Source organism: Myotis myotis, unplaced genomic scaffold (assembly GCF_014108235.1).
Source record: "Myotis myotis isolate mMyoMyo1 unplaced genomic scaffold, mMyoMyo1.p scaffold_m19_p_2, whole genome shotgun sequence".
NCBI classification, from domain to species: Eukaryota; Metazoa; Chordata; class Mammalia; order Chiroptera; family Vespertilionidae; genus Myotis; species Myotis myotis.
In genome coordinates this window covers 216,512,334-216,539,499 of record NW_023416324.1, presented here as the reverse complement: position 1 = coordinate 216,539,499, position 27,166 = coordinate 216,512,334, and the positions used below count along the sequence as shown (strand labels likewise).

General features: G+C 59.9%; 1 protein-coding gene across 1 annotated transcript in view; it reads left to right on the top strand.

Moving 5' to 3' along the window:
- HUNK (hormonally up-regulated Neu-associated kinase) overlaps positions 1-27,166 on the top strand; it is a 52,152-nt gene that overhangs the window by 4,876 nt on the left and 20,110 nt on the right. Inside the window, exon 2 of the mRNA XM_036352361.1 lies at positions 13,692-13,984. Coding sequence (XP_036208254.1) covers positions 13,692-13,984 — 293 coding nt within the window. The remainder of the gene's footprint in view (positions 1-13,691; positions 13,985-27,166) is intronic.

The following is a 27,166-nucleotide window of genomic DNA, read 5'->3' as shown; positions in this document are numbered from 1 at the left end:
GGGTCGGCCTGGGCTCCGGCCACGGCCAGGTGCTGCCTGGAGTTCCACGCTCTCGGGTGGCGCTGCTGGCTGGGAGGATGGACGTAGGAAGGAGGGGACCCCCGGGGCCCAGCAGGCTGGTGCCTGTTCGAGGCGGAGAGCGCGTGGCCCGTCCTTGGCCGCTGCTGCCCACGCAGCGTGTCGTGTTCGTGGTCCACTAGGGTCCTCTGGCCTTTCCCCTCAGAGCCTGCAGGGGCCCCGGGCGGGAGACACGGGCCCGCCCTGACGAGGTTCCCACTGACCTTCTCTCATCTATTGCTGGGGCTGCCATGACAGTGATCACCGACCGGGGCGCTTAAAACAATAGAGATGTGCCCGGCCGGTGTGGCTCGGTGGTTGAGCATTGACCTACAAACTGGGAGGTCAGGGTTCGATTCCTGATCAGGGCACGTGCCTGGGTTGCAGGCTCGATCCCCAGTGTGGGGCGTGCAGGAGGCGGCCAGTCAATGAGTCTCTCATCATTGATGTTTCTCTCCCTCTCCCGTCCTCTCTGAAAGCAATAAAAATATATTAATCAAACAAACAACAAATAGAGACTTATTCTCTCACGGCTCTGGAGGTCAGAAGTCCCCAAACAAGGACCCCACTGAGCCCTGCTCCTGGAAGGTTCGAGGGGAGAACTCTCTGTCCGGCTTCAGGTGGCTGCCAACAGTCCTTGGCTTGTGGCTGCATCACTGCAACCTCTGCCCCTGTGTCCACGTGGCTCTTCCCTCTGTGGGTCGCCTGTCTCCAGAGCTCCTTCCTCCTTCCTAGCACGGTCACCGTGATAGGATTTAGGGCCCAACCTCATCCAGTAGGACCTCATCTGAACTTGAGGACATCTGCAAAGGCCCCATTTCCAATAAGGTCACACTTACAGGACCGGGGGCTCGACTTGAATGTGCCCTTTGGTGGGACACAGTCCGTCCCACATCACCTTCCTAGATGGTTAGGATGGCGTTGCCGGTGACTTGCTGGTACACAGGCCTTGAGGGGGAGGCCAAGGGGTTTTAGGTAATGAATTCAGGAGGAGCATCTCAGAGGGGAGGGGGGAGGGGGAGGAGGAGGAGGAAGGACCAGGAGGAGAAGGAGGAAGGACGACGAGGAGGAGGGGGAGGACGGGGAAGCAGCACTGCCCAGAGGGGGAAGCTGGGCTCCAGGGCGGTGTGAAGGGAAGGCCCTGCCGCCCCAGGTGAGCCCTGGAACTCAGATGCTCCTTCAGAGGCGGAGGCAGCTGAGGGGACTGGCCGTTACCTCTACAAGCCCCTCGCTGGGTGGGGCTGCCCGGAAGGGGTGTGGCCTTGGACATGCTGAGGGCAGTTCCTGGGCCTGCGAGCTCTTCAGCTCCCTAAACGCAACCTGGGCCGTGGGTCTGGCGTCCACCACTGCCTGAGAGAGACAGGGCCAGACCCGGGGCCTTTCCCCGTGTCCAGCCCAGCCCCATAACGAAGGTGGGCAGCTCCCCGCCCCAGCCACCCACCCAGGTCCCTCTCTACCCGCCGTGGGGAGCCCAAGTCTGGGTCTGACCCCCGGAGCCCTGGAGGCCTTGTGGCCCCACGTGGCTCTAGCTGGGCTCCCGGCTCCCCGTTGTGCGGGGCACTTCCAGGGCGTCCTCTCGGGGATGTTGTGTGGATAGAGCTGGGCTAACTGGTCGACCTGACCGTGGGCCTGGCTCGGACGGTGGGGGTCTCCTGGAGAGACCCCTCCCTTTAAGGCGCAGTAGCCGCACTGGCCTTGGACGTGAAAGGCACAGGGTGTCGCTTCCAAAACTCGAATATCCCTGTGGCCGGACGGGTCTGAAGGGCCCTAGGACACTAAGTACTGGGTAAAAGAGACTAACGTTTAAGAACATGTACGTTAAAGTAAGTAATTAAAAGGAAGTGTTTAAACTTTTATTCTTAAAGTAGTTATAGCTGACCCCGGGAAAACGACGTATATTAGCTGACGTGTCTCTGCCTTTAACGAAACGCGCCCCCAGGAGCCTGGCGGACGGGAGCCCACGGCTGGTTATCGGAGAGAAATGGCTGCTCTCGTGCGCTCGGCGCCGGATGGAGCGGCTCCCGGTGACCCGTTCGGTGACAGGTTCGCTGACCCGGAAGAAACGGTGACAGGTTCGCCGACCCGGAAGAAAGGTCTCGGGGAAGAACCGCGCGCTCCCTCTGGAGGGCGGTGCCGGCTTCCGTGGGTCGGCCTGGCTGACGCCGCAGCTGCCGCTCACGAGTGGGGTTTGCACCGGAACAAAATGCGGTCCTGGGGGCCCGGGTTCTGGAATGTGCTTCCCCAACAGGCCTGGCCCCTCGTGCCTCAGGCACATGTTCAACGGGAACCGAGGCATCGCTGGTCTGAGTCAGCGGTTCCCAACCTTCCTGATGCCGCGACCCTTTCACACAGCTCCTCATGTGGTGACCCCCAACCATAACATTATCTCGTGGCTACTTCATCACTGTCATGTTGCTACTGCTATGAGTCGTCATGTAAATATCTGATATGCAGGATGTATTTTCATTGTTACACATTGAACATAATTAGAGCATAGTGATGAATCACAAAAACAATATGTAATTATAGATGTGTTTTCCGATGGTCTTAGGCGACCCCTGTGAAAGGGTCGTTCGACCCCCAAAGGGGTGGCGACCCACAGGTTGAGAACCGCTGGTCTGATTGAACCTTGGCCTGGAATGGAGAACGCGCTCCCGGGAAAGCCAGGCCGCAGTCACTCCCCTAGAGCCCAGGTCGGGAGACAGCCCTTCTCTTATCTCCATCCCGTATCTCCATCCTGGGCTTCCCGGAGGCGGAGCTCCGATCAGATGCCGGCAGACCCTGGCCCTGACCAGCCAGCTCTCCCCGGGCTCCCGCTCAGCTCCCCGGGCACTTCCTCGGTCCAGTGTCCACCCCGAGGCCCCTCAGCCAGACGGAGCCCCAGGAGAAGCGGGTCTAGCCCAGGCCCCGGCACGAGCAGGACGTGCAGGCGGGAGGCCTGTTGTGATGAGTAGCTGAGGGAGTTTGACACGGAGACCCCGGGGCTGCTGGGTGTGCTGCCCTTTCCGCCCAGGTCCTCGCTCCCCTCCCAGAGGCTCTCCTCTCGGTGCAAAGGGAGTCCTGAGGCTGGGAGTGGAGCCGACGGGGCCCCCACAGTCCCCCCGCTTCCTGCATGAGGAAAGTCTGCCACTGCCCGGCCAGCGGGCTCAGGGGTTGAGCACTGACCTATGAACCAGGGGGTCAGGGTTCGATTCCTGGTCAGGGCACAGGATGGATGCGGGCTCCATCCCCAGTGGGGGGCGTGCAGGAGGCAGCCGGCCCGTGATTCTCTCTCATTGATGTTTCTATCTCTCTCTCCCTCTCCCTTCCTTTCTGAAATCAATGAAAAAAAAAGGAAGTCTGCTGCCAAAAAGTTACTTTAGCACAATGTCCTGATTTATATTTAAGTTCCACGTGCACACATGCATCAGAGGGAGTGGGTCCGGGTAAGCCCATGTGTGGCCCTTTAAGGGGAACACCCGGGACTCCTGCAGCCTCCGTCTCACTCAGCCAGGAGTTACGGGGAGTTCCCTTCTGGGCACTGGAAGCCTGGGCCGGGGCCTGTGGGGCTGGGGCCCGGCTTCTCGGGGGTCCTCCGCAGCCCAGATGCCCCTCCCCGTCTTACCCGCCTCACACGGGTTAGGACCAGCCTGCGCCGCACCTCCCGCTCCCACCAGCGTCTGTGTGGCTTCTTCATATTCTTCGTAGAGAGAGAGGCAGGGAGAGAGAGAGGGAAACATCAGCGATGAGAGAGAACCATCGATCGGCTGCCTCCTGCACGCCCCCACTGGGGATCGAGCCCGCACCCCGGGCCTGTGCCCTGACCGGGACTTGAACCCTGACCCCCTGGTTCCTGGGTCAGTGCTCAACAGCTGAGCCTCACCGCTGGGCTCAGGGGGGCGTCTTAACAATGTCCATCAGCTCCCAGCTGTTTTGCTCTTTCAGGATCGTGGTCTCCACTGATTGGTGGGCGCCAGGGCCGGGGTCATTCATCAGCGCAGCTGGTCCTGAGGCAGCCACGGGGGGGCGGGGGGGGGGGGTGTCACCTGTCTGGTTTTGCTGCTTTTCTGGGCCTGGAGCTGCAATGCAACTGAGGCCGATGTTATCTTTAGGGAGGAAAGGGCAGGGGCTCAACCGCAGGACAGGTGATGTGCTGGGAGGTGGGGGGGTCACCCCGGGGCGAGGTGCTTGTTCCCAGTTCTGCCCAGCTTGGCCTCCACCTCCGGCTCTCTGCCTGCTGACCCGGGCCGGCCATCGCCCGGCTCTCTGCCTGCTGACCCGGGCCGGCCATCGCCCGGCTCTCTGCCTGCTGACCCGGGCCGGCCATCGCCCGGCTCTCTGCCTGCTGACCCGGGCCGGCCATCGCCCGGCTCTCTGCCTGCTGACCCGGGCCGGCCATCGCCCGGCTCTCTGCCTGCTGACCTGGGCCGGCCATCGCCCGGCTCTTTAGATCCCAGGGTTGGCGGAGAAGTTTGGTGAATTACCATCGGCCACATTTCTGTGCGTCCAGTTCTTTCCGTGCCCCCCAATAAGTGACTTTATTCCTGTGCCTTCCCAGCCACATGGGCTGCCAGGCGTCCTGCGAGGTGAGAATAGAATATCGATTTTCCCTGTTGCGCCTGGGGCAGAACCGCTCTTGGATTGGAGCTAATTTTGGAGCTCGAAGCCTGACGTGTCAGGTTTTGGGGGGGCATGTCTAGGACCTCTTCGCTGTGGAAAGGAAGGTTGCCCGAGGCCCAGGCAGGGGAGGGACCGGGGAGGGACGGCGAAGCGGCCAGCGGCTCCCCCTCTCCTCACTCACGCCCTGTCCGTGGGAAGTCTCCGTTTGCGTGATGTCCTTTTAAACAGCATTTCTCCCTCGAAGGCCGTGTCTTGTGCACGTGAGGTCGGCTCTCCCTGTGGTCACTGGGATTGGGGGGCCCTCCTTGTCCCCAGAGGCTGGTGGGAGTGGGGTTCCTGCGAATCCCGAGGAAAAGGACTTCCAAGGCTCACACGGAGTCAGTGGCCCCTCAGGTTCTGCTCCTGCTTCCTTGCCTTGGCCTGTGCTCCGTCCACCGCCAGGGGGCCCTGCGGGGCCCACACGCAACGGGGACCCTGAGGTCAGGGTGTTGGCAGGGCTGGTCCCCCCTGAGGCCCCTGTCCGGCCTCAGCAGCCCCTGTGGGTCCCACCCCCGCTGCTCTTTGATTCATCTCCCGACCAGCCCGGTGCCCCTTCCGGTTTGGTTCTCCTGGGTCCTCGCCACCCCAGTTCCCCACGCGTGGTCCGCCCTCCTCGTCTAGAATCAGACTCGCATCTGCTGCCGCGCTGCCAGACCCGGGATCGCTCAGTCCCCTTGTCGCCTGCGGATCCCGGCTCTCACCCTGTGTCGGGCGCCCCGATCAGCCCCTGGGCTGTGTCCTGGTTTCTGTCCAAGCTGCCAAGGCGCGTCCGGGTGAGTCTGGAATCGCCCCCCGAGTTTCCAGCGACCTGCTTCCCTTCGTCCCACTTTGCTTCCAGCAGAGCTAAGGCCAACGCCGGTGCTAAGGCCAACGCCGATGCCTGGAGTTTCCCTTCCTGGTCCGCACAGTCTGGCCAGCATCAGGCTGGCTCCGTGGCTCCCGTTGCCGGCCGCCAGCCCCTTGTGTGTGGGGTGCGCAGGACTGTGGAGGGAACACAGGCGAATGCCAGGAAGCAGGAGCAGAACCCAAGGGGCCAGAGAGCCAGGTGCGCCAAGAGCCAGTGCGAGAGGGCCTCCTTGTAGGGGGATTATCTGTCCCCAAATGTTCACGGCCTTGCATGGCCCCCCCCCCTCCCCCCAGTGATCTCTGTTCTCGTTTTGACTGACCGGCATCTTCCCTGTGTCACTGCCCATGCATCCATCTCTCCTTTGTTGGACACTTTCCCCCAGGAATCCGCAGGGAATGGCCCGTGGTGCCCTGGGGAGAGTGGAATTGCAGCTTCCTGGTGAAGCTGCCTAAAGAATATGCTGCTTTATAATGCCCGGCCTCCCCTTGGCTCCAGTCCTATTATTGTTTTTACTAGGGGCCCCGTGCATGAAATTCGTGCACTTGGGGGGTGCCCTCAGCCCGGCCTGGGCCCTCTCACAGTCTGGGAGCCCTCGGGGGATGTCCGACTGATGGCTTAGGCCCATTCCCCACAGTCAGACATCCTTAGCGCTGCCGTGGAGGTGGAAGAGGCTCCTGCCACGGCTGCTGTGCTCACCAGCTGTGAGCCTGGCGTCTGCCCCCTGGTGGTCAGTGTGTGTGATAGCAGCCAGTCCTTCTGCTGTTCAGTCGATTTGCATATTAGCCTTTTATTATATAGGATTGTATTTATATATATATATTTTTAATATATTTTATTGATTTTTTACAGAGAGAAAGGGAGAGAGATAGAGAGTTAGAAACATCAATCAGCCGCCTCCTGCACATCCCCCACCGGGGATATGCCCGCAACCCAGACACATGCCCCTGACCGGAATCGAACCTGGGACCTTTCAGTCCGCAGGCCGACGCTTTATCCACTGAGCCAAACTGGTTTCGGCGTATTTAAATATATTTTATTGACTGTTTAGAGAGAGAGGGAGAGAGATAGAAACATCATGATGAGAGAGACTCATTGACCGGCTGCCTTCTTCATGCGCCACACAGGGGATCAAGCCCACAACCCAGGTGTGTGCCCTGACCAGGAATCGAGCCATGACCTCCTGGTTCATAGGTTGATGCTCAGCCACTGAGCCATGCCAGCCGGGCTGTTTCTATTATTAATAACTAGCTAATTACCACGGTATTATAACCAGTTTAATAAATAAAAGCATTACCTCCACCTGACCCTTGGAAAGGGTCATGCGTTTCCTCTTTCAAACACCGATCGATTGTCGCCTTCAGGCAGGGCTGCTGTGGGCGTTTGAACCAGGTGGGAACACGGTGCCTCCTAAGCAGCCGGGGAGAAGGAGGCGTCCCCTCTGGGGAGACCGGCTGGTCCGAGGTGCCCCTGGGGCGGCTGCAGCCCCTGGCGCATCAGGAGGAGCCGCTGCCTTGATTCCAGAGCACACAGGTGGGGGGCCGTGGGGTCCGGGTTCCCACCCTGAACAGCCCCTCCAGGCGTGTTTCTGTGTCAGGAGCCGGCAGGGCTGGCAGGCCCTCCCCGTGGAGTTCTAGCTGCCTCAGAGCCAGGGGCCTGGTCAGTCACAGGTCTGTCAGCTGGTGTTTGAGATTCTACGTCACCCTCTTCCTTACACTGTCCCACCCTGCAGAGGGGCTGGCTCCATCTTCCTCTCAGATCCTGGCTGCACTGAGCCACTTCCACACACTGGGACCCACGGCCCAGGTGTCTCAGTAGCAGCCGAGTGATGCAGAGATTTGGAAATTCTGCTTTTAAAGTGACCGGTGTGGAGCCCAGCTGCCGTGGCTCAGTGGTTGAACGTCGACCTAGGAACCAGGAGGTCAGGGTTCGATTCCCGGTCAGGGCACAGGCCAGGTTTGTGGGCTCGATCCCCAGTGGGGGGCGTGCAGGAGGCAGCCGGTCCATGATTCTCTCTCATCATCGATGTTTCTATCTCTCTCCCTCTTCCTTCCTCTCTGACATCAATAAATATATTTAAAAAATAAATACAGTGGGGCCTTGACGTATGAGTGTCCCGACGAACAAGTTTTTCCGAGATACGAGCTGTCTCTCGGCCGGTTTTTTACTTTGAGTTGACAGAGTAATTTGAGTTAACGAGCTCCTTAATGAGCTCCGTCAAGGAACGAATTAAACTCGTAAGTCAAGGCCCCACTGTAAGTGGCCAGTGTGGGAAGTCAGATCACTTGTCTTGCTCTGGTTCTTGCTGAGTTACCCGCCGGGCAGCCAGGGGCGAAGCAGCTCGGCTGTGGGTTCGAGTCCTGGCGGCTGCGCTGGACCCACTGGTGCCGGGGGCATGTTCCTAAGCGCCAAGGGCTTCCCTCGCGGAAGGGAGCCGGGAGGACCTTCCTCGGGCCAGGGCCGGCGGCTGACGCGGGACGAGGCCTGCAGAGTCCTGCCTGCTCAGTGCGTCCTCAGGGGCTGGGTCCGTCCGAGAGTTCTGTGGCTGGTGGCCGGCCGCACGTGGGCCTTTTATTTGCTTTCACACTACGGGTCGACGAGTCGTGGCCGCGGTCCAGATGGCTCATTCCTTTTATGTTTATGGGCAGCTCCAGTAGATCATTTAGCTCGCTCAGTGGGCCCCCGGCCAGCGTGGGTGTTTACCCAGCTCGCGTGGCCTGCGCTGACTGCCTGACTGATAGGTCTGCACCCGGAGGCCCCTGTCGAGTCCAGCGTGAGCGTTGAATGCTGTGTGTGCTCTCAACTCTTCCTTTTTAAATACATTTTTATTGATGTCAGAGGGGAAGGGAGAGGGAGAGAGAGACATCAGTGATGAGGGAGAATCACGGACCGGCTGCCTCCTGCACGCCCCCCACTGGGGATGGAGCCCACAACCTGGCCTGTGCCCTGACCTCCTGGTTCATAGGTCAACACTCAGCCACTGAGCCACGCTGGCCGGGCCCTAGCAATCTTGTCTTTTTTTTTTTTTTTTTTTTTAAATATATTTTATTGATTTTTTACAGAGGGTAAGGGAGAGGGATAGAGAATCAGAAACATCAGTGAGAGAGAAACATTGATCAGCTGCCTCCTGCACACCCCCACTGGGGATGTGCCCGCAACCCAGGTACATGCCCTTGACCAGAATCAAACCTGGGACCCTTCAGTCCACAGGCCGACGCTCTATCCACTGAGCCAAACCGGTCAGGGCAGTCTTGTCTTTACGTAAAGATAAAAATGTCTTTTTAAGAAAACCCTCACCTGAGGATGGGTATATATATGTGTTTAATGTGTAGAAAAGTTAATAACGTCCAACAGCATGGTGACATTTACCCGCAGGAAACAGGAGCCGGAGGGGAAAGAACCGCAGGGCCCGGGACCCTGAGCCCGTTCCTAGTCTCCTCGTGACGTCAGGGGTGTTGGCGAGTCTCCGCCCCAGTGGATTCGTGGTTCTCTCCCTTGTCACTGAGATTGTGAGGGGTTTTCCGGGGGTGATGGCCTGAGCTCTGCACCCCCTCCCTCCTCTGTGGAGGCCCTGACCCCTGGTGCTCAGAATGTGCTGTATTGGAGATGGGCCTTTAGAGGTGAGCAAGTTGAATGAGGTCCCTGGTGAGCCCTGATCCACGCTGCTGGTGTCCTTAGAAGGAGAGGACATTAGGACACAGCCGGGCACAGAGGGAGGAGCAGGGGGAGAGACGGGGACAGGGCGGCGTCTGCACATCAGACTCATAGCTTCTGGCTGTGAGACAAGGCCTTCCTGTTAGCTCGGTGCCCAGCCTGTGGCCGCGCTCGCAGTCACACCTGGGAGAGGGTAATGAAAGTGATGGACAAACGGCTCGGTGTTTTTTTTTTAAACGAATCAGTGCTTGGTGCACAGTTTCACCGGGCGATTGCCAGGCAGCCCGCCCCGGGCACACGTGGGTGCAGACGCGCACACGCCTCCCGCCGTCCGTGTCCTCCGCCCGGGGAATCCCTGCCCCTCCCGCCCGCTCTGTCTGCGCTGGCCGGGTCCCACAGGGTCCCACGGGGTCCCACGGGGTCCGGGTTCCCAGCAGCAGGAGGGAGGCCGGAGGATTTATGGGGTCATTGCGGGGTCACTGACTGCTTTCACACAGAAGACGCCAGGGATGCCCGTGTGTATATATATTTAACAAATATTTGTATTGATTTCAGAGGAGAAGGAGAGGGAGAGAGATAGAAACATCCATGATGAGAGGGAATCATGGATTGGCTGCCTCCTGCAGGCCGGCTGGGCGGAAATGCCCAGGTACGAACCCGGAAGGTGGGGAGAGCCCTCTGATGAGCAGGTCCGGGCCAGCCTGCTTGGGTGGGGGAGGGGAGGAGGGAAGGGGAGGGAAGGGGCCCTGCGTGCAGGTGTATCAGGCCGTGCGGAGGGTCCCAGCACCCGGGCCGGGGGCGGGGGGGGGGGGGGGCTGGTGAGGATTCCGCGCTCGTGCACAGCTGTTACTTCCACTCCTGTCCTGGCACCGCGACCTCCGACCCTCCCCGGGCCTGGCCCTCCCGCTGGCGGGGGTGCTGGTGAACGTATTTCAGCTAAGCGGTGGTTTGGTGAGAATTCCCACCACTGCACAAAGCGCTCTGCGCCCTGAGCCCCCGCTCTGCGCTCTCCTCCCTGGCAGGGCCCGGGTCTGGGTTCCCACCAGCAGGACGGTCCCAGGGAGTCAGGGCTCGCGGTCCCAGCGACAGGCCTCAGCCCCCTGGGCGGGCACCGGAGGGTCCCGGGGGCCTGCGGGCGGTGAGACGGGACTTGCGCTCTGCATTGACTCAGCCCCGGGCTCCGTCATGTTGCCAGGAGCTGCCCTCATGAGCTCTGCTGTGTAAACGGGGGAGACTTCCCCCTCTCGTTCCCAAAAGACAGGCCCCGCCCCCAGCCGCGGGAGGGTGGTAGCAGGGGCAGGGGCAGAGCAGCGCAGCAGTTAGGGGGCCCGGGAAAGACAGGCCTGGCGAGCCCTCTCGCTTCCTCCCTGCGACCCGCGCTGCTCTGAGTTCATCACGAAGCCGGGAGATGCTCTCTGCTCCTGCTGAACGCCGGTCTTCCCGCGGGCACGCCCTCCGCGCTCTGTGGTCTCGCATCTGTGGTCTCACATCTGTGGTCTCACATCTGTGGTCTCACATCTGTGGTCTCACATCTGTGGTCACGCATGCCGGGCCTTGGAGGAAGGCGTGAAACCAACTTCCTTCCAGCCGCCCACGCGGCCTGGCATTGCCTCTGTGGCTTTTGGGGCGCCTGCCCTGGCGAACCCCCGCTCAGTTCATTGCATCCAGGTGCTATTGTCGAGATGTGATTGACCGGGCAGGCCGCCCGTCACTGCTGATCGCGCCGGAAGGTCTGTGTTGGGCTGCACCCCCAGGCCTGCTGCTTACCCAGGAAATGTGGGGGAGTCCCGGAAGACGGGTCCCTTTGTGAAACTTCGGGAGGCCTTGCAGCTCGGATCCCGTGAGGAGCTGGCGTCTGCGTTTCTACTTTCACGGCACCAGTCGTGCTCGGGGCGGCGTTCAGGGTCAGACAGGCGGCGCCCCTTCCTGTCGGATCCCCAGGACCGGGGCCATCCCGTCTGGGCCCTGTGCTGCCCCGGCGGGTGTGCGACTCCATGTCCCTCCTCGGGGCGCTGACCGCCGACCGAGGCCGTTAATCTTCTCAGCGGGAGACGTGGTCACAGGTCCGAGCCTGGGCTCTCGGGTGCCTGTGGGATCCCAGGTGCCTCCCCCTGGTCAGCCATGGCTTCCCCTAACCTCCCTCCGGTCCCCTCGCGGATGAGGCCGTGACGGGGTCTGTGGCATCGGCAGCTTCGCCTTCAGGGCCAGCCGTGCAGGGCGTGTCCTTTTCGGGGTGACTGCAGACACCCCGGAGGAGCTGGCAGGGAAGTGGGGGCGCCCTTCATAGGAGACCTTCCCGCCAGGCCCTCAGGCTCAGGGTGTCCTCGGAGGGACTTGCGGAGCCCAGAGGCGTGAGGGTGGGGCACACCCCTGGCTGTGTTGTCCAGCCCGGGGGGTGTGGGTCCTGGCGTATGGCCGCCCCGCCCCCTCCCGCCCTCTCCCTCCCCCTCCCCTCCCCCGCCCCCTCCCCCTCGGGGTCCGTGTGCCATCGGCCGCCTCGGGTTGATGGACACTCGAGGTGACACCCAGGCCACCTGTGACGGGGTTGGTCTCGTCTCAGAACCTTCCCCAGGGAGGTCGCAGTCACACCCCCAGAGGCCGGGGCCGGCCACGGCAGCTAACGAGCTGAGTCACCCTCGTCATCGTGGGCTGTTGAGGCGGGCGATCCGTGACCGCGGCTGCAGCCGGGGGTGTATTCATAGTGGAACTCGAAAGGATTTCAGTGGGGGGAGGCGGGCAGCTTTCAAAGCTGCAGGGCGACCCCAGCAAAGACAGAATCCCTCCTCCTCCCACCCCAGATGGTGGATGCGTATGGGTGTGTGAGTGTGAGTGTGTGACAGTGGGTGCGTGGGTGTGAGAGGGCTGTGAGTGTGTGTCTGTGAGTGAGTGGGTGTATGTGACTGTGTGTGAGTGTGAGTGAGTGGGTGTATGACTGAGTTATGAATGGATGAGTGTGTGAGTGTGTGTATGTGAGTTTGGGCTGTGAGTGATTGCATGTGAGTGTGAATGTGTGTGAGTGTGTGAGTGTGTGTGTCTGGTTAAGAACAAGTACAGTTTTTAAAGCTGTTAGTCTAGCATCTACTGAATGAGTTGGGGCCAAACCGTGGCCGCGTGTGCCTGCCTCCGTGGGGACAGCAGCCCCCAGCTTGTCTGGTCCCAGGCCAGTCTTGTCTGTGTCATGAAAATAGCATTTGAGCTCATTACTGCAAACACGTATGTATGCATGTATGTATCTTCCGTTTACTGACCACTGACCTAGGTATGTCACACTCCTGTGTTAATACAGCGAGCGCTTCGTGGAGCAGTCACAATGTGGACTTACAGGAGGAAGGACTCGTCAGCAGGGATGGGAAGGCCCCGCTTTCCTCCCGCGCCAGGTGGCCCGGCAGCCTCGTGTGGGTGCCCTTGGGCTGCTGCGTCCCACGTAGACGCAGTGTGTCTGGGCGCTGGGAGGCGGGGTCCTAGGTGAGGCAGACTGGGTGATGGACAGAGGGACAGGGGAGAGGCAGTTAGGAAGGAATTTGGCCAGGGCAGGGAGAGGGAGGGGCCAGGGTGGCACAGGGCAGGGAGCAGGCAGGGCCGAGGTGGCACAGGGCAGGGAGCGGGCGGGGCCGAGGTGGCACAGGGCAGGGAGTGGGCGGGGCCGGTGGCACAGGGCAGGGAGAGGGCGGGGCCGAGGTGACACAGGGCAGGGAGTGGGCGGGGCCGGTGGCACAGGGCAGGGAGAGGGCGGGGCCAGTGGCACAGGGCAGGGAGAGGGCGGGGCCGGTGGCACAGGGCAGGGAGAGGGCGGGGCCGAGGTGACACAGGGCAGGGAGTGGGCGGGGCCGGTGGCACAGGGCAGGGAGAGGGCGGGGCCAAGGTGGCACAGGGCAGGGAGAGGGCGGGGCCGGTGGCACAGGGCAGGGAGAGGGCGGGGCCGGTGGCACAGGGCAGGGAGCGGGCGGAGCGGTGACCGTGGTGCCCTGTCAGTGGACGCTGTGTCCGCCAGCCCCTGCCTACGGCCTGGGACTGAGATGGGGCAGCGTTGGCTGCTCCAGGAGTTGGGGCTGGGGGGACCCGCCTGGAGGGAGGTCGCAGGCCTGAGGGGTGGGGAGTGGCCCTTCGCTGGGGAGAACCGGTATTTCACCCTGTGACGATCCATGGTCATCGCTCACCCTCCTGGAGCCGCCCAGACCACCGGGCAGGTTTGCTTAAGTGAAGTCCATTCTCTCCCTTAAGAACTGAGCCCCGGCCGATGTGTCCCGCTGGATAGAGCGTCGGCCCTCGTACTGAAGGGTCCCGGGTTCGATTCCGGTCAAGGGCGCGTACCTCGGGTGCAGGTCCCCAGCCCTGGCCCTGGTCAGAGTATGTGGGCCCCCCCCCCCCCCCCGCTCTCTTAGAGGATGCTTCTCTCCTGGTGCAGCAGGCAGCTCTGTGGCCGTGGGTGCCCGTGAATGGTCAGGAGTGACCTTTGCCCGCGGGGCCTGACAGCAGCCGTGCTCTCGTGTCCCCCCAGGTGGCCATCAAAGTCATCGACAAGAGGAGAGCCAGGAAGGACACCTACGTCACCAAGAACCTGCGGCGGGAGGGGCAGATCCAGCAGATGATCCGCCACCCCAACATCACCCAGCTGCTCGACATCCTGGAGACGGAGAACAGCTACTACCTGGTCATGGAGCTGTGCCCCGGCGGCAACCTGATGCACCGCATCTACGAGAAGAAGCGGCTGGAGGAGGCGGAGGCGCGCAGGTACATCCGGCAGCTCATCTCGGCCGTGGAGCACCTGCACCGGGCCGGCGTGGTGCACAGGTGAGCGGGCGGCGAGGCCGGGTCCTCGGCGAGTGTAACGTCCGTCTGCGTCTGTGTTCCAGGGAATCGTCCTGCGAGTTGGGTTAACGCCAGCGCGAGGCTGCGCCCGGCGTCTGAAGGCAGAGGGCGGCGTGTGCATCCCGGCTCTGCCCGTTAGTGGTTGTGGGGCCCTGGGTTACGTGACGTGACCCCTCTGACCCTCCGTCTCTTCTTCTGTGAAACGGGAATAACGATGGTGCTCACCACGTGGGGGGCGTGAGGGATGCTGTACCGACGGGATGAGTGAATATGTGGGGAAAGCTCGGAACGGTGGTTGGTGCATAGCGAGCGACATGTAAGTGTTGGTTGCTGGTCTTATTATTTGCAAAATACTGAGACCCGCGCTCGCGGCCTGAGGAGGCCTCGGGGTTAGGATGGCAGGAGGCTGCGCTCCAGCGTGCAGGCCGGTGCTGGCGTGGCATTTGCTGTGTGTGTGGCAGTGGCTCAGCCGCTGTTTCCTTCAGCGACATCACATCACCGTTGGAATTGGGAACTTGCTCTGGAAAGAGCGCGGTGCTCCCTGCACCAGCCAACCTGGCAAGTCAGGATGAAACCAGACATTGGGAAGCAGGCTGTTTCCTCTGAGGGCAGTTCCACAGCAAAGGCAGGGAGCTGTCCCAGATGTGGCCGCCGGCCGTGCCTGCTCTGGTGCCGCTGCAAGGACGTTAGAAGGAGAAGTGCCTGGCCCTGGCTTCTCACTCAGTCCCCCCCCACCGCCGTCCGCGAGGCGCACCCGTGTTGTAGGGCGTCAGGGCTCCGTTCCTTCTCATGGCTGCGTAGTATTCCATCGTATGGGCGTGCCGCAGTCTGTCCGTCACCAGTTCATGGACCCGTGGGCTGTTTCCACCTTCGGCTGCTGTGAATATGCTGCTATGAACATTCGTATATTAGTGGTTGTGTGAACATTCATGTACTTGTGTGAGCATTCGTGTCCTTGTGTGAATATTCGTGTACTAGTGGTCGTGTGAACATTTGTGTACTGGTTTTTGTGTGAACATTCGTGTACTAGTTGTGTGAACATTTGTGTACTGGTTTTTGTGTGAACATTCGTGTACTGGTTTTTGTGTGAACATTTATGTACTTGTGTGAACATTCGTGTACTTGTGTGAACATTCGTGTACTAGTGGTTGTGTGTACATTCCTATACTGGGGGTTGTGTGAACATTCGTGTACTGGTTTTTGTGTGAACATTTGTGTACTGGTTTTTGTGTGAACATTCGTGTACTGATTTTTGTGTGAACATTTGTGTACTTGTGTGAACATTCGTGTACTTGTGTGAACATTCGTGTACTAGTGGTTGTGTGTACATTCCTATACTAGGGGTTGTGTGAACATTCGTGTACTGGTTTTTGTGTGGACATTCGTGTACTAGTGTGAACATTTGTGTACTAGTGGTTGTGTGAACATTTGTGTACTAGTGTGGACATTCATGTACTGGTTTTTGTGTGAACATTTGTGTACTAGTTGTGTGAACATTCATGTACTTGTGTGAACATTCATGTACTAGTGGTTGTGTGTACATTCGTGTATTAGTGTGGACATTCGTGTACTGGTTTTTGTGTGAACATTCGTGTACTAGTGTGAACATTCGTGTACTTGTGTGAACATTCGTGTACTTGTGTGAACATTCGTGTACTGGTTTTGTGTGGACATTCGTGTACTAGTGTGAACATTCGTGTACTTGTGTGAACATTCGTGTACTGGTTATTGTGTGGACATTCGTGTCCTAGTGTGGACATTCGTGTACTTGTGTGAACATTCGTGTACTTGTGTGAACATTTGTGTACTGGTTATTGTGTGGACATTCGTGTCCTAGTGTGAACATTTGTGTACTAGTGGTTGTGTGTACATTCTTATACTGGGGGTTGTGTGAACATTCGTGTACTGGTTTTTGTGTGGACATTCGTGTACTAGTGTGAACATTCGTGTACTAGTGGTTGTGTGTACATTCTTATACTGGGGGTTGTGTGAACATTCGTGTACTGGTTTTTGTGTGGACATTCGTGTACTAGTGTGAACATTCGTGTCCTAGTGGTTGTGTGTACATTCTTATACTGGGGGTTGTGTGAACATTCGTGTACTGGTTTTTGTGTGGACATTCGTGTACTAGTGTGAACATTCGTGTACTTGTGTGAACATTCGTGTACTTGTGTGAACATTCGTGTACTGGTTTTGTGTGGACATTCGTGTACTAGTGTGAACATTCGTGTACTTGTGTGAACATTCGTGTACTGGTTATTGTGTGGACATTCGTGTCCTAGTGTGGACATTCGTGTACTTGTGTGAACATTCGTGTACTTGTGTGAACATTTGTGTACTGGTTATTGTGTGGACATTCGTGTCCTAGTGTGAACATTTGTGTACTAGTGGTTGTGTGTACATTCTTATACTGGGGGTTGTGTGAACATTCGTGTACTGGTTTTTGTGTGGACATTCGTGTACTAGTGTGAACATTCGTGTACTAGTGGTTGTGTGTACATTCTTATACTGGGGGTTGTGTGAACATTCGTGTACTGGTTTTTGTGTGGACATTCGTGTACTAGTGTGAACATTCGTGTCCTAGTGGTTGTGTGAACATTCGTGTACTAGTGGTTGTGTGAACATTCGTGTACTAGTGGTTGTGTGAACATTCGTGTACTGGTTTTCGTGTGTACATTCGTGTACTAGTGTGAACATTCGTGTACTAGTGGTTGTGTGTACATTCTTATACTGGGGGTTGTGTGAACATTCGTGTACTGGTTTTTGTGTGGACATTCGTGTACTAGTGTGAACATTCGTGTACTAGTGGTTGTGTGTACATTCTTATACTGGGGGTTGTGTGAACATTCGTGTACTGGTTATTGTGTGGACATTCGTGTCCTAGTGTGAACATTCGTGTACTAGTGGTTGTGTGAACATCCATGTACTGGTTTTCGTGTGAACACATGTGTCCTCTGCTCTGGGCAGTGCTGGGTCACTCGGCAGCTCTGTGTTGAGCCTTTGAGGAAACAGCTTTAAGCCTCGGCTTCTCCTGGGGCCTGTGATCTGTGTGGAGGCCAAGCACAGTCTGACTCGTGCAGAAAGTGGCTCTGGGTCTTTAGGTAACCAGACTTGTCGGTTTTTGTGGTGACAGCACCGTCTCCTTCCCAGTGGGATGGGCCCCTCGCTGCTCCCCGGCCCGGAGTCCTGGGGGCCCCCCCCCTGCCCTCCAGGCGGTCACTTCCTCACCGAGGGACAGAACGTCTCCTCGGACCTATTTTTAGTCCCGCGCGCTGTCACGCAGTCTGCTCGTGAGGGCTCTGCGTGGAGATCAGCAGGGAAGGGGCCATTGAGAAATTTAGAGTGAGTGGTGCTATTTCTGGCTCTTTGCAGTGACACCCATGTGGTGTGCCATGTGCGAGCTCCGCGGTCAGGAACACGATGGTCGCAGATGTGCCAGCGTCTTTGCTTATTAGGACGGCCAAGGTGGGAGCCTGGGTGGGTCAGCTTGGATCTCCGACTCCAGGGGTCACGGTGAGGTCAGCGCCGGGCGCGGGGCTGGGGGTGTGGTCACAGGGCTTGTGCTGTCAAACCCCACGCTCCCAGCTTTGGGGTTTCAGGGACAACAAGGCGACGTGGTAACAGCCATTCCATGATCCCTCCCGAAGGACATGCCACATGTCAGAGGAGTGGATTTATTAATGTTTTAATATATATATATATATTATTAACTAGAGACCTGGTGCATGACATTTGTGCACTGGAGGGGGGGGTGTCCCTCAGCCTGGCCTGTGTCCTCTCGCAGTCCGGGACCCCTTGGGGGATGTCTGCCTGCCGGCTTCAGCCCGCTCCCCTCGGACACCCCCCGAGGGGTCCTTAGCACGGCCCCGGAGGTAGGCTCCCCCCACTACCCCTGCGCTCGCCAGCCGTGAGCCTGGCTTCTGGCTGAGCGGCGCTCCCCCTGTGGGAGTGCACTGACCACTAGGGGGCAGCTCCTGCATTGAGCGTCTTCCCCCTGGTGGTCAGTGCGCGTCATAGCGACTGGTCCTTCTGCTGTTCGGTTGGTTTGCATATTAGCCTTTTATTAGATAGGATTTCAGAGAGGAAGGGAGAGGGAGATAGAAGCATCCATGATGGGAGAATCGTTGATTGGCTGCCTCCTGCACGCCCCCTACTGGGGATCAAGCCTGCAACCCGGGCCTGTGCCCTGACCGGGAATTGAACTCTGACCTCCTGGTTCAGAGGTCGACACTCAACCACTGAGCACAGGTGGAGTGAATTTCATAAATGACCTCGAGGTTAAGGTTTTTCGTTGGATCAGGGTGTGCTGGCGTCGCTCCTGGGAAGATTTCTGAGCAAACTGATCAGATCACCCGAAAGAAAGGGTGTGGGAAGGATTTGGTGGCGACGTTATATGACTCAAAGGGCTTTGGGCCCTGGCCGGTGGGCTCAGTGGTCAGAGCATCAGCCCGTGGCCCAAAGGGTCTCAGGTTCGATTCCCAGTCAAGGGCACGCACCTCGGTTGCAGATTCCATCCCTGGCCCCTCCCTGGTTGGGGTGTGTCCAGGAGGAGCCAGTCGATGTGTCTCTCACATCGATGTTTCCCTCTCCGTCTCGCTCCCTCCCTTCCACTCTCTCTCTAAAGATCAATGGGAAAAATATCCCCGGATGAGGGTTAAAGGGCTTAAAAAATCTTTATTGTTGAAAATATTACAGATGTTCCCCCCCGCCCCCATTGACCCCTTCTAACCTGCCGCCCCCCCACCAGGCCCTCACCGCCCATTGTCTGAGTCCATGGGTCATGCACATATGCAGTCAGGTTCACTGGTTGATCTCCCCCTCCCCCCACCCTCCCCCGCCGCCCCCTGAGGCTCCTAGTCTGTTAGGGTGGAAGGGCTGGGCCGTGCGGAGAGGGTGCTTTAAAGGCCCAGCTCCCGTCGGGTGATGCTGTGTTGCTATGTGGTCATCAGCATCACCCCCAGGAGCCCCTTCCTGTGAGGAAACCCGCATGATCCCCCCAGGACTGTTTCAATATCGTTTAAAGGCCAAGCTTTCAAAGTCATGAAAACTCTACACAAAAAGGGGACAGACCCTGGCGGGCACCCCTCCCCGGACCCGCTGGACGTGTGTGACTCTGGCTGCGACGGGCTGTACGGCTTGACTTCTCCGTGTCGGGGCTGCCTGCGACCCTCCAGGTTTTAAGTCTAACGAGGTCCCCCCCCCTTTCCTCAGCCGTGCCCGCCCAGCGGGGGGCCAGCAGCTGACGGTTTGCTTCTTGTGCACAGAGCTCGACTCAGAACAGCCGTCATCTGTCGATGCGCTAATTTGAGAGTCATTCAGCTGTTCATTCGCGCTGACCAAGTCCAATCGGGCTGCACAGACGACACAGAACAGGGGCACACGCACGTGTCCGGGCGAAGGAGACGACCCTGGGCCGGGAGGAGGCCCCGGATGTGTCAGTGCGACCTTATTCCTTCACCCGCACGGAAAGGGCAGGGCCGTGCCCGGGAGGAATGGTTGGGGGGTGGGGGGCGGCCCTTGTTCTGGGGCCTGAGGAGAAGCAGGCACAGCCTGCACCCTCTCGTCGTAACAGGTTCTTTAACTTGTAGGTTTTCTTGGCGAGGGATGGGCCGGGCGGGCACAAGCGAGGGAGCTGGAGGTCCAGGGCTTCTTGCTGGAGGCGCTGGGTGTAGAGACCGAAGGTTTTGTGTTTAACTGGGTTTTTATTTTTTAAGTATATTTTTATTGATTTCAGAGAGGAAGGGAGAGGGAGAGAGAGAGAGAAACATCCATGATGAGAGGGAATCATGGATGGGCTGCCTCCTGCACACCCCACACTGAGGATTGAACCCACAACCCAGCATGTGTCCTGACCAGGAATCGAACCCTGACCACCTGGTTCATAGGTTGACGCTCAACCCCTGAGCCCCGCCGGCCGGGCTGACTGGGTTTTTGGCAATGGGATGGGGATGTGAGACTTGACCCAGCTCTCGCTCACAGCTCTGGATTGGGGTGCACAGCGGTCAGAGTGTTGACCTTGGCCAGACTGCCTGCGCCCACACTACAGCTTGCCCCTCATCAGCTGCACCGGGCAGCCCGGCCGGCGAGGCTCAGGGGTTGATCGTCAATCTATAAACCAGCAGGTCAGGGTACGATTCAAGGTCAGGGCACAGGCCTGGTTGTGGGCTCAATCCCCAGTGTGGGGCTTGCAGGAGGCAGCCAGTCAGTGATTCTCTCTCATCATGGATGTTCCTATCTCTCTCCCTCCCTCTCTGAAATCAATAAAATACGTATTTTTTAAAAGCCGCACCGGGCCATCTCTCAGGCTTCTGTGCCTCTCCTGCCTCCCACGCAGTAGGAGTCGGGGGTTCCCACCTCCGGTGGCTTCCGGGAGGATTGGAGGAGCCGGTTCGTGCAGAGCGCGTCCCACCCAGGCACGCGGGCGGGACAGCGGGGCCTCGCGTGGCCTGCCGTCCGTTCTGCTCCACGCACGTCTTCGAGGCGAGCTGCTGCCCACGGCGCCCGTCCCCCGGTCTCACCAGCGTCGGCGGCGTCACGGCCCCGGCTGCTGCGTGAGGACTGCTGTGCTGAGGGCGCTGGCCGTGGTCGCCCCGGTCGGCCTCACTCATTCCACTCACGGAGGCCGCGCCGCGGTTCTCCGCTCCGCAGCCCTTGCCGTCTGTGTCTGGCTGAATCCTCCTCATCCTCCAGGTCCCAGCCCCAAGCCCGCCTCCTCCAGGAGGCCCTCCAGGCCAGGCCCCTGGTCACACACTCCCAGGGCACCTTCTCCTTGGCTCTGCAAGCACTTTTCACAGGTAACTTGCCTGTTTGGTGTCCGTCTTCTGCTCGGCCACGACCGAGCTCACACCTAGCCCCGGGGGCACAGGGAGACTTGTTGAGCGGACGGAGGGAAAGTGAACGGACACGGCGGCTGGCGGGGTCAGCGCTGGCACGGAAGCTTCCTGGTGGCCAGTTCCGTGTACTTTCTGGAATATTCCATATTTTCCCTGGGATTTCAAGGGAGGTTTTTTCTTTTGTTAACCTTACCTGAGTGTATGTTGTTTCCCATTGATTTTTGGAAAAAGGGAGGCGGAGGGTAGGGGGGGGAGCATAAATGTGAGAGAGACACATCTATCTATTGGTCGTCTCCCACGGGTGTCCTGACGGGGCGGAGATGGAACCTGTAGCCCAGGTGTGTGCCCTTGGCCGGAAATGGAACCCACTACCCGTGGGTGCGTGGGCCGGCGTGCCAACCAGTGGGCCACCCCGGCCAGGGCTAAGGGAGTGTCTCCTCTGACTTCGCGCCGACTTGTTTATTTTTCGGGTCACGGTTTGTAGAGCGGCCCCTCTTAGTGAATGGCTCGCTCTCTCGCTCTATAAACATTGTAGGAACTCGATTAAGGTTTCGTCTTGAATAAATAAGGTCAGGTACATGCTTAAGTTGTCCTTGTGTTCCACCAAATTGCCCATATTGGGAACAAATCGACGATCAGAAAACCGCCTGGCTTTACTTCAGTGCTTTTGAACATGAAACCCAACCCCAAACTCGTTCCCCACCACGTGCCCACGGCCTCGGGGTGCTGTGCGCGTCTCTGATGCTTATGACCGACGTCCGCCCTGTGGCCGCCTCCCCGGGAAGCGGCTCCTGCAGACCGAGCTGCGTGAGTGGCCCCTTCTCTCCGACCTGTAATCCCAGAGCGAACGCCCGTCCTGCTGGCTTCTCACCAGTGAGTCACCTGTCCCGTCCCCCGGCCCCTCCCCTGCGTGTGTCACCTCCCTCAGGCCTCCCTTACCTGCTGGCGGCTGTCTCGCCGGGAGTGGCCCCAACACTTGGCACCTTTCCCACTCCCCCCGCCGGGCCCTGCCGGCAGCCTCATTTGAGGCCATTTTTCAAAGAAGAGGCCGAGAGCGTGAGTGTGAGGGTGACGTGGGGGACGGGGGGTTCGCGGGGGCAGAGAGAGCCCAGCCAGAGCTGCCCCCTCGTCCCCGGCTGCCGTGGGGTTTCGCTAGGCCTCTCCACGGGGTCTCTCGGCCCCTCCAGCTCTCCTCTGGCCTCTGCCCCCTCCCCTGAACCCCGGCGGCTTCTGTTCATGTCATGGGGCTCCTCGCTTTCCTCTCATTGGCCCCCGGCTGCCCCTTGAGTTCTGGGCCTCGGGGATGTCCCATCCCGACCTTCGACCTCTGCTGGGTGGGCCTGGCCTGGCGAGGCCTGGGGAGAAACACCGTCACCCCCTTCCCAGGGTTCTGGACATGTGTGTCTCTCTCACATACATGTGGTGTGCACGCACCCACACACGCGCACACCATGCCTTCCCCATATGCATACACTCCCACATGCATGCACACATGACTGTTCACACGTGCAGTGTCCGTGCACAGACCCCGGTGTGCTCACACTCCTTGCACACGTGCAGGCGTGCACACGCACGCTCACACTCACTCTCCCCTCTGCCCGCTCCGCTCCTGGCGCCTCTGCTCGCCGTCTCCGCACCCCGAGATTAACTCCGTCTTTGAAGACTTGCCAGGAGGGTGGGGTGGGCAGCGGGGGGGCGGGCGCCTGGCAGCTTGTGGGTGAACCTCTGACTGGGAGCCGGGCCTGTGGGGGCTTGTCCTTGAAACTCCGAGAACAAAGGGCCGGGGGTCGGGCTCTCCCGGGGGCCTCTCTCCGTCTCTGACACCCCACCCCGCCCCCAAGCACAGGAGGGATCCCACTGATGCTGGGCCTGCGGGGCCCTTGAGGGGCGGGGAGGGGGGTGGAGGATGGGGTCATTCCCGAGACAGGGTGGAGCCTCTGTGCCCCCCGCCCCCCATGGGGCCTCTTCTCCCCCTGGGCCGCCTTCTGGGCGCCTTCCTTGTCCCAGGACATGGGCCCTGCTGTTGCCCCCCCCCCCCCCCCCCCCCCCCGTAACCTGATCATCAACCGTTCAGAGGCCGTGCCCCATTCCTTCCCCCTGGTCCTAACTTCCTAGCAGCCTCTTTGGCCAAGAACAACCCGTTTCCCCTCCATCCCGTCCCCTTCCTCCTCCTTCCCTCCTCCACCCTGAGCTTCCGGCTCCCTGCCTGGGAGGGACTCTTCTCTCCACAGTCCCTACCCCCCTCCAGGAAGGGGCTGCCTGACGGGGGCATTAGGGTGAGGTCAGCTCCACCTCCACCACCAGGGGCGAGCCGGGCAGCGGTCAGGCCTTCCTCCCACCCTGGTCAGCGGTCCAGCCTTCCTCCCATCCTGGTCAGCGGTCAGGCCTTCCTTCCATCCTGGTCAGCGGTCAGGCCTTCCTCCCATCCTGGTGAGCGGTCAGGCCTTCTTTCCATCCTGGTCAGCGGTCAGGCCTTCCTCCCATCCTGGTCAGCGGTCAGGCCTTCCTTCCATCCTGGTCAGCGGTCAGGCCTTCTTTCCATCCTGGTCAGCGGTCAGGCCTTCCTCCCATCCTGGTCAGCGGTCAGGCCTTCCTCCCATCCTGGTCAGCGGTCAGGCCTTCCTCCCATCCTGGTCAGCGGTCAGGCCTTCCTTCCATCCTGGTCAGAGGTCAGGCCTTCTTTCCATCCTGGTCAGCGGTCAGGCCTTCCTTCCATCCTGGTCAGCGGTCAGGCCTTCTTTCCATCCTGGTCAGCGGTCAGGCCTTCCTTCCATCCTGGTCAGCGGTCAGGCCTTCTTTCCATCCTGGTCAGCGGTCAGCCTTCCTTCCATCCTGGTCAGCGGTCAGGCCTTCCTCCCATCCTGGTCAGCGGTCAGGCCTTCCTTCCATCCTGGTCAGCGGTCAGGCCTTCCTCCCCATCCTGGTCAGCGGTCAGGCCTTCTTTCCATCCTGGTCAGCGGTCAGGCCTTCTTTCCATCCTGGTCAGCGGTCAGGCCTTCTTTCCATCCTGGTCAGCGGTCAGGCCTTCCTCCCCATCCTGGTCAGCGGTCAGGCCTTCTTTCCATCCTGGTCAGCAGTCAGGCCTTCTTTCCATCCTGGTCAGCGGTCAGGCCTTCCTCCCATCCTGGTCAGCGGTCAGGCCTTCTTTCCATCCTGGTCAGCGGTCAGGCCTTCCTTACATCCTGGTCAGCGGTCAGGCCTTCCTTCCATCCTGGTCAGCGGTCAGGCCTTCTTTCCATCCTGGTCAGCGGTCAGGCCTTCCTTCCATCCTGGTCAGCGGTCAGGCCTTCCTCCCATCCTGGTCAGCGGTCAGGCCTTCCTCCCATCCTGGTCAGCGGTCAGGCCTTCTTTCCATCCTGGTCAGCGGTCAGGCCTTCCTCCCATCCTGGTCAGCGGTCAGGCCTTCTTTCCATCCTGGTCAGCGGTCAGGCCTTCCTCCCATCCTGGTCAGCGGTCAGCCTTCCTTCCATCCTGGTCAGCGGTCAGGCCTTCTTTCCATCCTGGTCAGCGGTCAGGCCTTCCTTCCATCCTGGTCAGCGGTCAGGCCTTCCTTCCATCCTGGTCAGCGGTCAGGCCTTCTTTCCATCCTGGTCAGCGGTCAGGCCTTCCTCCCCATCCTGGTCAGCGGTCAGGCCTTCTTTCCATCCTGGTCAGCGGTCAGGCCTTCCTCCCCATCCTGGTCAGCGGTCAGGCCTTCTTTCCATCCTGGTCAGCGGTCAGGCCTTCTTTCCATCCTGGTCAGCGGTCAGGCCTTCCTCCCCATCCTGGTCAGCGGTCAGGCCTTCTTTCCATCCTGGTCAGCGGTCAGGCCTTCCTCCCCATCCTGGTCAGCGGTCAGGCCTTCTTTCCATCCTGGTCAGCGGTCAGGCCTTCTTTCCATCCTGGTCAGCGGTCAGGCCTTCTTTCCATCCTGGTCAGCGGTCAGGCCTTCTTTCCATCCTGGTCAGCGGTCAGGCCTTCCTCCCCATCCTGGTCAGCGGTCAGGCCTTCTTTCCATCCTGGTCAGCGGTCAGGCCTTCTTTCCATCCTGGTCAGCGGTCAGGCCTTCTTTCCATCCTGGTCAGCGGTCAGGCCTTCTTTCCATCCTGGTCAGCGGTCAGGCCTTCCTCCCATCCTGGTCAGCGGTCAGGCCTTCTTCCATCCTGGTCAGCGGTCAGGCCTTCTTTCCATCCTGGTCAGCGGTCAGGCCTTCTTTCCATCCTGGTCAGCGGTCCGGCCTTCCTTCCATCCTGGTCAGCGGTCAGGCCTTCCTTCCATCCTGGTCAGCGGTCAGGCCTTCCTTCCATCCTGGTCAGCGGTCAGGCCTTCTTTCCATCCTGGTCAGCGGTCAGGCCTTCCTCCCATCCTGGTCAGCGGTCAGGCCTTCCTCCCATCCTGGTCAGCGGTCAGGCCTTCCTCCCACCCCGGTCAGCGGTCAGGCCTTCCTCCCATCCTGGTCAGCGGTCAGGCCTTCCTTCCATCCTGGTCAGCGGTCAGGCCTTCTTTCCATCCTGGTCAGCGGTCAGGCCTTCCTTCCATCCTGGTCAGCGGTCAGGCCTTCTTTCCATCCTGGTCAGCGGTCAGGCCTTCTTTCCATCCTGGTCAGCGGTCAGGCCTTCCTCCCATCCTGGTCAGCGGTCAGGCCTTCCTTCCATCCTGGTCAGCGGTCAGGCCTTCTTTCCATCCTGGTCAGCGGTCAGGCCTTCTTTCCATCCTGGTCAGTGGTCTGGCCTTCCTCCCATCCTGGTCAGCGGTCAGCCCTTCCTCCCATCCTGGTCAGCGGTCAGGCCTTCCTCCCATCCTGGTCAGCGGTCAGGCCTTCCTCCCATCCTGGTCAGCGGTCAGGCCTTCCTCCCATCCTGGTCAGCGGTCAGGCCTTCCTCCCATCCTGGTCAGCGGTCAGGCCTTCCTCCCATCCTGGTCAGCGGTCAGGCCTTCCTCCCATCCTGGTCAGGGCACATGCCCGGGTTGTGGGCTCCATCCCCCCGTGGGGCGTGCAGGAGGCAGCCGATCCACGATTCTCTCTCATCATCAACGTTTCTGTGTCTCCCTCTCCCTCCCTCTCTGAGGTCAATACTAATATATTTTCGAAAACAGGATTTTGGAGCCTGTTTCCTAGAGTCGGGAGGATAGCGTCCTCCCCTTTTCAGGACCGTCGGGGGGAGGAGAGGAGCGAAGCCCAGGGCTGGGGTGTCCTCCCTGGGGAGCGAGGCGCACGGTCCTCAGAGGCCACGCGCTCACCTTCCTCCCGCCAGGAGCTCGGGGCGGTCGGGCGGTCGTGTGGTCATGGCCGGCCTCTTCCAGGAGCCCAGGCGCACGGGTAGCAGGAGGGTAACCAGCCCAGAAACGGGGGAGGGTAACCAGCCCAGAAACGGGGGAGGGTAACCAGCCCAGAAACGGGGGAGGGTAACCAGCCCAGAAACGGGGGAGGGTAACCAGCCCAGAAACGGGGGAGGGTAACCAGCCCAGAAACGGGGGAGCCGGGCTCGCTCTGCGTCCCCCCAGGGGCGGGTGGGTTACGGGAATGCAGTGGGCGGGACGGAGTGACTTCCAAAGGGTTGCCTCTTCCTCCTTTGCTACCTCTTCCCGCGACCGATGTCTCCCCCTCCGCGTCCTCCATGTTCAGTCTCCCGCCGACAGCGCCTGCTCACGTGGGTCCTCAGGCCGCCCGCCCGCCCGCCTGGGGTCACTCCGGTGGTTGTACCCCTCTCGGCAGCCGAGTCTGCGACCTCATGTCTCACGGCCGTGCCTCCCCCAGCTCGCTCTGAAACACGGGCCTCCTTCGCGCCTTTGTGGGGCTCCCGGTCCTGCCCGGGGAACAGGTTTCATTTGCTGGGACAAGCGGGGGTGGGGGGGAACGGGGGGGCGGGGGGGCCTCCCTGACAGAAACGTGCTGCTTGGGGGTCAGGGTTCCCGGGATGGCAGCCTGGGCTGTGCTGGCTCCTGTGTGTGTGTGTGTGTGTGTGTGTACGCGCGCACGTGTGTGTGAGCATGTGTGTGAGAGAGTGTGTGTGTGCGTGTGCGTGTGTGTGCGTGTGCGTGTGCGTGTGTGTGAGCGTGAGCACCGTATATGCTCGAATAGAAGGTCAGGATTATAATGTGCCCCGGTGTCCTCAGCAAAGAGGGCGTGCCCCACAGGGAACTGGGGACGTGTCTGCGTGGATGGGGCACAGTGTCAGTTACTTTATTTTCAACAACAAAGTGGGAGCCGGAGAAGACACGTCAACCTGACTTACCGTCACCGGCCAGTTTGGACTCCACACATAGAAGTCAAGTGTTATCTGTGTTCAGTTTCCTAAAATAATATGTTTCAATTGATTTTTCGAGAGAGAGGAAGGGAGAGGGAGAGAGA